The sequence below is a fragment of the Notothenia coriiceps genome, unplaced genomic scaffold (genome assembly GCF_000735185.1).
Source record: "Notothenia coriiceps isolate Sejong01 unplaced genomic scaffold, NC01 NC01_scaffold00000339, whole genome shotgun sequence".
NCBI lineage: Eukaryota > Metazoa > Chordata > Actinopteri > Perciformes > Nototheniidae > Notothenia > Notothenia coriiceps.
The window spans coordinates 8,515,163-8,526,536 of record NW_011333040.1 but is presented as its reverse complement, the minus strand read 5'-3'; the positions used below and the strand labels follow the sequence as shown (position 1 = coordinate 8,526,536).

General features: G+C 38.6%; 1 protein-coding gene across 1 annotated transcript in view; it reads left to right on the top strand.

The window, feature by feature from the left end:
* Window positions 1–11,374, top strand: part of LOC104950550 (protein diaphanous homolog 3-like) — a 36,473-nt gene that overhangs the window by 11,988 nt on the left and 13,111 nt on the right. The window contains exons 6-10 of the mRNA XM_010777091.1: window positions 2,094–2,223; window positions 2,351–2,383; window positions 2,778–2,875; window positions 3,561–3,644; window positions 3,842–3,870. Of these exons, the coding sequence (XP_010775393.1) occupies window positions 2,094–2,223; window positions 2,351–2,383; window positions 2,778–2,875; window positions 3,561–3,644; window positions 3,842–3,870 (374 nt within the window). The remainder of the gene's footprint in view (window positions 1–2,093; window positions 2,224–2,350; window positions 2,384–2,777; window positions 2,876–3,560; window positions 3,645–3,841; window positions 3,871–11,374) is intronic.

Here is an 11,374-nt window from a genome sequence, read left to right as displayed (position 1 = left end):
CGAAAAGCGAGGCAACGTGACGTCACCCCATTCAAAGTGAATGGGCAGACGCGCTGGAAACTGTTTTTGAAGCTGTCGAAGCTGTAGTGTGGACGGGCCGTTAGAAGTGAACCATCATTAACTGTAGCTAGTCAGTGGATCTTTTCATTAGCACAACATTTCTGACCCTGTTTCCACACCAAGGATAACACAATCCTCATACCAGAGTTTCTAAAGTAATCCAATTAAAATGTTGTTATATCCCAAGTTTCTTTTCATTCACACAGAAACCAAAGTGTGAAAAAAAACACCTATTCTTAGCCATGGAGCCGGGACTTCCTGAAGTGTGGCAACCTTAGAATCATTAATCAAAATGTCCAACCAAGAAAAAAGTCCAGCACATAATCTTAATAAAACCCCAACGTGTTTAGGAATAAAACAAAAAATAAATAAGAAATTACTTAGTGAGCTTTAGAGGTGCTGGTTACTGGGGTTTCATACTTTCAGACAGAGCCATGCTAGCTTAATAAGCTAATATGCTAAGCTAACCATGTGCTGGCTGTAGCTTCAAATGTACCGTACAAATACAAGAGTAGTCTCAATCTTTTTATCAAGCGATTAAAATAGAAAAAAAAGCATATTATCAAAGTGTTGAACTTTTCCTGTGAAGGTTCAGTAGTTGTTGGGTGTACGGGTTTAAAAGGATAGTTTAGTTTGAGCCTCTGTTTTGTGTGCATGTCTCACAACTGGGAAGGTTTAAGGGCAGGGCTCTTGACACAGAAGTAAAAAGTCCTCCGCTCCTTTTAATGAAGCCAAGGCCTCGTGTTCCCTCAGAGGTGTTTCCGGGTCTAATTGAGAATAGTAAACTGTGCCTGCTTGAGACAGACTCAACAAATTAATAGCCAACTGTTTCCAAGAAAAACGCATCAAGGTTATCTAAGATCGCATTTTTGGTCCTTATAACTTATGAGCATCAATGCATGGTTTCTTTATTGTTTATGTTGTCCTTAGAAACTTGCCATGGCCTTAAACTGCTAATAAACAACCTAAAAAAAAGACTACTATGACCTATCACGAGGTTAGAAAGGAACATCTTGCATTTCAGTTATTTCACCATGAAGTGCATTATGTCTTAAATTCTAGTCTAATGTTGGTACTTTAAAGTGGACCTATCATGCTATATTTGAATAATATAGTGTAGGACCATACCTATATATGGCATATTTATACTTTTTATTTTTCAAAATACCAAACAGATCATGCATTTTAGCCATTCCTCATTTCGCTCAATTTAACACTGTCTTTGCATGGGCTGATTCTGTGAGAACAGCACCATCTACAGGCCTGGCATATGTACTACAGCGTCTCCAGCGCTTTCGAATGGCAATGTCCGTGGCTGTCTCCTCCTGATTGGTGGAGTTGGCCCAATAGCCGTAGCGCCAATTCTGTGACGTCACAGAAGTGTTAAAATCTGGATCAGATCCGTTGCAGCCCCTTCTTAAGAGATTTGGGTATGGAGGAAAATAGAGAGGGTTGTGTTTTCTGACACTTGGTGAGTTCCCTGGAACACCGGGGACACATATTCATGTATAAAAGACGTACAAAAGTGCATTTTGCATGATAGGTCACCTTTAAGTATAGTTGAATGTCGATACATTTGTACTTATACTTAAGTAAGATTTAAGTGCACAACTTGTAACAGAGTATTTTTACTATTTGGCATTGTTACTTTTACTTAAGTCAAAGATCTGAGTAATTCTTCCTACCCTGCTAACTATGACTAATAATAAAAAATTGCAAAAACACTACTCTTGCACTAAATGCATAATCTGGAAGCAACAGCCAGGTGTTAGCAAGGTCAGTATACACCTTTGCTGTATACAAATACACAACATAATAGACTAGTGTGGAGGTAAATGTAGCACAGAGAGAATCCATGCCCTGCCATCCTATTCTTTCTCTAACCTTCAGGTAACAACAACAGTTGTATCAACAAACACACAGAAGATGCTATATTTCATACATGTACCGTTTTCTTCAATATGTCCTTGTTCTGTTTGGCAGGGAACTTAACGTTTTTACACGCCTTGACCTTTTCTAACCTCCCTCCACAGCTCTCTCAGCTCCGGGGGAACGACAGGAAGTTCACCTTGCTGCATGCCCTTGTGGAGCAGATCATGTTGCATGAACCTTCCCTGGCTGCTTTTACAGACGACTTGGCAGAATTTGAAACTGTCCCGGGAGGTATTCACCAATCAAGATTTCCTCAAAGCTGAACAAATTCTGTGTCTTACATTTCCAATTGAGGTCTGTTAAGTGAAATGCGTATTTACTGTATGTCACTGCTTTTTTTTGTCTCTCTGTTGGATAGCTTCCATTAAAGGCTTGACCGCAGAAGTTGACGGTGAGTAGATCACATTTTACTACCGCGTCCAAAGACCGTTGTTCTCAAATTTGCTGAGATTACTGTAATACTGACCCTACTTTTTTGTGCCGACGCAAGTTATTTGCAAGGAAGTGTGATAGTAACATTTACTATATCTTCCTGTAATTGTAGTTTCAGTATACATTGTGGAAACACTATAATCTCACTGTGCTGAAAGCAATATATTGCCTTTATGATGACTAACATTTGCCACAAGCACAAATACAACACTTGACAGGATCCCACAGGAGACGGCATCTGATTTAAAGCAGCTATTTGCTTCAGTGGTGAAATATGATGGATGGTAACGTGTGTGTGTGTGTGTGTGTGTGTGTGTGTGTGTGTGTGTGTGTGTGTGTGTGTGTGTGTGTAGTGCTGAAGAATGAATTGCAGAAAGTCATTCAGCATGAAAAAACTTTCAAGAAGAGAAATGCTGGAGGTCAACACCCACAATTCTACAAAGACTTGAAGGTGAGGCAGTAAATCCTGTGTTTATTATTTATTTACGTATTCATTTAAAAAGGTAATCTTTGTCTCCTTGTCAACAAAAATGGGATTGATTATATTCATTGTTTCTTGTACTAATCAATTGTTTGCTATCGGCATTGTTTCTATCTAAAAGTAGTGTTCTTCCTCTCTTCTTCTTTGGCACATTGCTGCTTGTTAGGCACCATTTCCACGAATAGGGATTTAAACGAATAGAAATACGTTATAAGGCACATATCATTACTTGACCAACATTAAAACATTTTTGTACCTTCATCCAAACATTTCCAAACATCTATTTTTCTCTTAATGACATCCTTCATGCTACATAAAATGTTCATTTTGTGCTGCAGCTCTCCTTAAGTTAAAACATTAGTATAATGGTGTTTAAAAATGAATATGAACTTGTTTTGTTGGTATTATTCGAGCTGAAACCATGCATATGTTTTACATTACTTGCCAGTATTCATATTATGCAAATTCATTCTCTAAACACACACCCATTCTTCAGAAACCAAGACTCATTCTTTTTAGATTTAGGTTTTCATTCAAGCTCTAAGTGTGGGCTATTCAGAGTTCAACCCTAAGAGAAAAGGTTTTTCTAACAATTCGCCAAATAGTGAACTAACTGACAAAGGGATTTTCTTCTCCTTTTTTCTCTATTCCCTAGATGGCGGTTGAAAAATACAAGACCGGTCTCTCAGCACTGACGAAGACGCGTGATGAAATGAAGAAGCTCTACTCTGTCATACTGGTAATCCATGAGTTATTATTTCAATATCTATCTGGTTCAGCCTCACAGACGGATAGCGCTCTGTTAGCAGTGCCCACATGGCCAAACTCAATTATTTGTCATCTAACAGCACCTGCCCGCCCAACACACTGGGACAAAACACATATCACAAGGAAAACGTCCCCAAGGCTTCTTATTTTTCACTGGGTGTCTCTCAGGGCTCACGGCAGGATATAATGCTTCTGATGTAGGGGTTAGCTGCGGCCTCCACATCATTTAACAGAAAGCACTGCTGATTTTTCAGCCTTGGAAGACTCCACACTTAGTCATTTGCATATTTTCTTCAGGATTATTGAAGAATTGCCGCTGTCTGTTGTGTGTGAACGACAAGTTCATCCCAACCCTTAATGTGCGATGTCACAGCGATGAATGGTCCAAAACAAGAAAAAGCTGTGAGAGCACGGTGGTGGGTTTCTAAAGTTTTTTTTTTGTTTTTTTTAATGCAATGTATAAGCCTTCAAGGACACATTCCACAAAGTTATTTGTTGTATTGCTTTTTGTGAATTTGTTCTTTTTTGGAGTATACTTGGCTGCAAAATATTGGAAATATCAGACCCTATATTTTTGAGGGTACAAAAGTAAAATGCATCCCTCTTGTGCATTCTGCAGCAATATATTGTGCAGCAATTTAGAATAAAATAAGATATTGGTAACATGTCACAATGCAATAATTCACACTTGCACTATTTATGAACTCTGGTTTTGACTGGACTCTGAGACAAAACATTATTGGGTACCACTTTACAATAGGACTACCCTTATAAAGGATTCATAAAGGGTTTATAATTGGGTTATTAATCAGGTTGTAAACACTTTATTAATCATTAAGAACCATTTATAAACCAGTTCTAACAGTTTTCATACATCAACACAGGCTCACTATTTGGCAAGATGACCAAGCCTTATATTGGCTACAGTACTTAGCGAGAATCAAGTCAGTGAGCAACAGATACCAAGGATGCTGGCTGATGAAGAACACGAAGTAAGCTAGGTAGCCAATATAAGGCTTAGCAGTACAGATAAATGTGGGCTCACTATTTGGCAAGCAACCGGTCACAGTCGCCCTGTTTCTCATGTCTTATAAAAGCTTATTAATGATTTATAATGTGTTCACAACCTAATTAATAGATTGAATACAAACTATTCGTAAACCCTTTATAAGGGTAGTCTTATTGTAAAGTGGTACCGGAGTATTTATATGATAAGTGGACTTATCCATTCATCATTGGCGGAAAATAATGGCTACTATTTTGATTGTTGATATATCGTCCTATACGATATACCGTAAAGTAATGTTGTCAGTCGGCTTAAGACGAGAAATCCCAAGCTAAACGTTTCACACACTGATCTTTGAGAAACGGATTTGTTAACGTCAACCTGGTAGTAGGACGATCACTGGTGGAATGAATTCATTTTTAACTTTCACACACACTATTATGAAGTGAAATGCTGGATACAGAAAGAATCAGATTAGGTTTATTCGCTTTATTTTAGCCGTCTGACAATTACAATATGCCTTGCTCAGCCACCTGTATTGATTCTGTTCAAGATATCTCAAATTGTGTCATTTTATGTATCTGTTGTTAGCGCTGCAGCAATGAAATGATCATTAGCATGCCTCATCATTTTAATAGTGATCAATTTGTGTGGTTCATGGGATTGTGTCTTTGCAGCGTGCATCCTTTTTCAGACATTTCTTTTCAATTCAGAATAGACTTAACGTGTTTTTGTTTTAATGGTCTCCTCTACAACTATTTAGCAACCAGACACACCGCTCTTTACATTTGCCCTTTCTTTCGCGTTTACCTGATTGTACCGTGCCCATGAGATGAGTTGGATACATCTCTCCTTCCCCAGAAAAACCTGCTGTATGGCATAAAAGAATCGAGTGGGCACCGTCTCTGCCCCCAAACCAGATTTAGTAGCCCAGAAAAATCAACACAGAGAGACAGTTTTAGGCTGCAGTGCACTAATGTTTGTGTATCTGCATTTGCCTGTAGGTGCCTGTGCGTTTGTGTGTGTACGTGCATGCCTGCCTGCTGGTGTGTGTGTTTGTGTGTGCATGTGCCTGTGTGGGTGTACAGTTTGTGTGTGTCCCTTCTCCAGGGTCTGTTGAGGTGTTTTGTAGCCTTTGAAATTCTTTGCATTTGGATCAAATATTTCTCAAGGTTTTTTTGATCGTCTTATCACAGTCAGAAATTGTCAGTCTGATCAAATAAATTCAGCAATAACCCGGAAATCCACTCAACAGTCGAAGATATCAGTGCAGACACTTCTCTCCACCGCACAAAGCACTCTGCCACTTTCTCCACATCCTCGTCTCCTTGAACACTTCGGCATTGTAATCTTCTATACAGTAGGTCTGTTTAAGTGAGTTCTGTGATGTTGCTTTTACATTGGAAGTAAGTTCTTCTCAATATGTAGGCCATCTTGTATCCGCAGTGGCTGGTATACAGTATGTGTTTATGCTTAATATCTTCACTGAAGTCAAAACGTTAAAATAGCAGGATTGGAAGTTTCATGATGGATTTTTCCATTTGAATGAAAGTAAAAAAAATCCACCGGCAATAAGACTGTTAAACACCTGAACTAAGAACATCTATAACATTCACCTGTTTGCAACTTACAAATTATTTATCACTTGTATATAGACTCTTATGGCACTACTTCTATTCTATTTTATTGTATTGCACTGTTGGAGGAGCCTGGGACCTAAGATTGTCATTGACATAACTACACTGTAGCTATATACGAATGACAATAAAAGCCTTGAAAAATGTGACAAATGTGAAGATTTCAGTCATCAGACAAAGACAAACGAGCTGATTAAACGAACTCCAAGCTGCTTCGAAGATGACCGGCAGATAGCTTTTTTGCGCATTTTTACTCGTTTCACTGACCAAGTCTGTTGGTGTTGGAGAGTAAAATACCTATGCGGATCATCTGGTTAATCGTCCTGAACGTTTTGATGTTAAGTTGTTAGAGAAACAAGGTGAGCAAATGGTAGTAGAAGCTCTGCTTGTACGTTTCTACTGCTTTTTTGTGAAACTGTTTTATTCAATGTTTTACAGTTTTTTTTAACACTCTGTTAGTTTGTATTGGAGAGCTAAAGACCTGTACGGATAATTTGGCTACCATTTAAAAGATGAGCAAACATAAGTAGCAAATCTACTCGCAGAGACTCTGTGATGTCTGTGGTCTGCCTTGCAGCAGCAAGCAACACACGAATACTTTGGCTCCGGTTAAAAAACGTTGTGAGCAATGAACAATAAGTGAATCTTTACCAGGAAGTACTGACTGCAAGGATGGTGAGTACTGTCTTCCCACGCAACTGCATAAAGCTACTAAGGTTGATATCAACGTAGATACCAACGTATAGGTTTTTTTTTTATTGAGAGACCCCTAATAAAGGATTATAAATAATATATTTTATATAAATAAAATAATTGTGCGTTTAATTCACTTTTCTGTCACGGCCTGTCTCAAAACTACATAAACCACTTAACAAGCACCAGTGAATGGTGACTTTTTGAATACATTACATGAGTTTATTTAGTTTTAAGCTTTTGTCATCCAGGGATAAACAACAACAGAGGGTCACGTAGAGCTCACATGGCCAATAGCACCAAATCTGTGATTTTAAGGGTGTCCATTATCATCTGGTCGGGGACAACAGCTGGAAATTAGCAATGTTTGCAAAAAGCTGCCCCATTTACTGTTTTTTGTGACAGTTGATCGATGGGGACTGTCCACGACTCTATAAACTAATAAACGTAACTAAACTGCTGCCAAATACATCAACTACCGCAAATGCAGGAATTTAATTGAGCAACCTTATCAGATGCTAGTGAGATTGTGTGATGGTTGCAGCCTGGTGCTTTTTTTATTCAAAATAGATCATGAATAGAGGATCTAAAAATAAGTCTGTACTCCAGGATGGTCACCTCATAACAGAAAGGTTACTGACTCCTGTTGCTACGGGCCTTGTCCAGTCTCAGAGGAAGAATAGGATGTTATTTAGTCCAAGCAGTCAACAAGCAGAGTCATATGTGTAACTCTGTGGAGCCTGCAGGCTTTAGGAAACGAAGAAGGCAATCAAAATGGAAATGTTGCTGCTTTGAAAGTCCGTTTGAAATCTCCAAACAGTTCTTCTTGGCCTTATCTTTCACTTTGGGAATGGATCATGTCTGCCCTCTTTCCAATTGAGCTTTTATCTGCTCTCACGCTGTCACTGCACTGTCATACACACACCCTCTCTCACACAAACACACATAAAACCACACACAAATAAACAGAATCGTCACCATCCACCTGAGTCACGGAGGATAATCTCTTTGGTTGATGAAGTCACAGGCAGCCCTGTCACTGTACAGCATGACTCTGTGTGTTTTCTACTGTAAATATGTCATACAGTAGGTTGCGTTGCTCAGAGGGGTTGTGTTAGGCAGCATGTCTGCTCGATGACTCCAGTGTGTGTGGGTAGTGTTGAGAGCGATGTCACCAGTGGAGACACAAGAGGCAACTCTTCAGGGGGCCACTTGAAAATAAAATGGCGTTATGTCTCCATTCTGAGCCCACCCACAGGAAGTTCAGTATTTAAAGATCACACTGTCAGTGTGGTAACATCAGCATATTCATAAAGATACCACACCAATTCAGAAACATTGTTTTCTTTATATATATATATATATAAACTTATATTCATTGTTATGTGTATTTATATTATAAAAATACAATTTAAAAGCACTTTTCTTACCATGTACGTATGTGTCTCAAATGTATTTGCAAACATTTTTTAATGCAGTTGCCACACACTTAAACTGGAGAAATTGGCCAAATAATTGGACAATAAAGGACTGTAGATGCTAAAATGTATTGAATTAATTAAAATATGAATGATAATAATAATAAAATAAATAATAATAATAATAGTTTAAGTTAAAAAAAAAGAACTATACTAAGAATTACATTAATTATTGTTCAAAAGGTTTTGCAGCGCCCGCTTCAGTATTTGTAGGGAATTCAATACTTTTTAACTAAAAACATGAGGTAACATTGTCTGTAAGTAATCTTAAAATAAGTTCAAAAATAAATGTGTTAACATTATCTCTGCAGATTCAAATGTGTCACTTTTAAAACTGTTTTCTTAACTTTATCACCCACAGCAATTCACAAGTAAGGGGGAACTCCACTGATGTTACACTTAAAGGTCTGTGAAAATGCTTTTATCGTGTTTAAAAAAAACCTGATGGTGTCATCAAGATGAACTTTCTCTGGGTTATTGAGACTAGAAATTGTTAACAGAAAATGTGCCTTACAAACAAGGGATGTTGAGTTTGAAAGACATGCTCATTTACAAGGCAGGTGTCAAAAATCCTTCGTATAGGACTAAAAGTCAGGATATCTCTTCCTCAACTGCAGTTCTTTTGATCATTCCTTTTATTAATTGTTTTGTGAGAGTCCTAAAACTTTATATAAGTTCAATACTAACTCTTTACACCCATGTATTTTCATTTGTTGTCACAATCCTGTTTCTTGGTTGTGAATTGTCATAAGTCTTTAAATATAGGGTGACGGTTCGCATATTTTACTTGCTGCCTAATTCCCTTTCAGTGTGACCTTGAGTCAAGGTGAAGCCTGTCAAATGTTTGATTCTCATTTTGGCACCACAGTTAAAAGTATACAGCCTCCCGCAGTAAAACTTGGCTCATGTTCAAGAGATATTTTCTTCCGTCAGCATTTTTCAGTTGAGCTCATTGGGTTCGTTCAAGGTGGAGGCTGAGAACGTACCCTTCTATAATGTTTAAGAACAGTGGGTTACACGGCATATCAAGGTCATGTCTATAATTCATATTAAAGCACACTCATAATACAATATAATGCATTTAAAGAGTTTAAAACCCCTTTTAAATATTAATAATAACGCATTAAAGTGTATACTTATATTCAGCCTTCAAAATTACTGTTGGCATGCAGATATAACTCATAATCAACGCTCAACCTAAAATGCATTATGTCCACCACTATCATACTTTATAAACCGCTTTATAAGTTGATATGCATGACTTTGAGAGTTCATAAATAGTTTTATGTGATTATAAGGCACTACAAATATAACCTTTGTATAAAAGTGTTAACAGATAAACCAAAATACTGTATGTTAGGACTAGAAATCAAAGTCACTAAAACTTGCAACTTTAAACAACAAGTAGCCCAAGGATAAAAACGACGAAACAGAATTGATTAACCATTGTTGTAAATGTGACCACATCAAAAAGTGTAGTGCCCCGCTGAAAATGTCACATATTTTCTCCTAACTCAGCTGTTTTATTGCCTTTTTAATAAGACCTGTTTGCATGTTTTGTTTTAACAATGGATTTAACATGAAATGGGTACAACTGCAATAGCAAGGCTTTAAGGAGGCCCTATTATGCTCATTTTCAGTTTCATATTTCCTCTTTTCACCCTCTGTCTGAAACCAGAGCCCAGTCTGCTCTGATTGGTTAGCTGGTCAACCTAAAAGATGTCCTGCCCCTTAGCCTATCACATTTAATGTGTTAAGGGCTTGCCAAAAGAACCCTGAGTGTTGCATAGTGATGTCACTAAAACAAAGGAGTCCAAATGAGGCATTGCAGGCAGGGGGGGGGGGTCTCCTACCTCAAAAACACTTAATGATGTGAGGTTGGTCTATACGTGGCCTGATGTCTGAAATACATTTGGACACTAAGACTAGACCAAAAGGGAACAACTGTTTTAGTAGTTCTCAGACCCTTTGTCAGATAATGTACAGCGCAATAGTCTGGTGTCTAGTCATTCTCTTTTCAATGCAGTGTTCAAGATGCCAAACCATAGAAAACCAAATTGCATTACATTTGTTCACATGCTTGCGGTTGACACACACAAGTGACGAACACCACCATCTATTTAGTGCCTCGGTCCGCATTTCCATCTGAATGATACGGAGCTATTCTTAGATTTGTGGGAGGATAGATAGGCATCATTGAGATTTTCATTTTCAAAAGCTCCTCTGCTCATCGCTGCGAGCCTTTTCCAATCGGCCGTTTGTTGGTGCGAGGTGAAATGAAAAAAGCTAATGCTAATTATGTGCACAAAGCCTACTGTAAATGATGGCTTTGGAGTTCTGGAGGAAAGGATTGTGACAATGGGAACGGATCCCTGACAGTTTGCATGGCTTCTCTGTGAATAGGAACATATTAATATTCAGAGTATCATTTTTGCAAAGAGAGAACATTTAAATCAGTGATCTGGATTAAAAGCTTTTAAGGTATCTTAGAGTGTGATTCTCTAGTTAATTTAAAGAGGCCTTATTGTGCTTTTTTGAAACGCCTCCATTGGACTCATTGTGACATCACTACGTAACGCTTCTGGCTAGCGCTCCAAGACAGGCCCAATCCCAAACCACGCCCTACACCCTACCCCTACACACTACCCCTCCGTTTGCGCGTTCGCGTGGAGGGTCCGCCACATTAAGGGCTGTTCCAAACCAACGAGTGTGGAGCGGTGCGGAGGGGGAGTGGGCTATCAAGCCCTCAAACAGCGAGTCTGCATCGGTGCTGACTTGAGACCGGTCTCTACCTGACCGGAGTCACGCTGTGTGTGTCCGTCAGGAAACAAGCTGTTAACAAGTAGTTCCAGCAAACATCCACTGATAAACTGCGATGTTAACAACC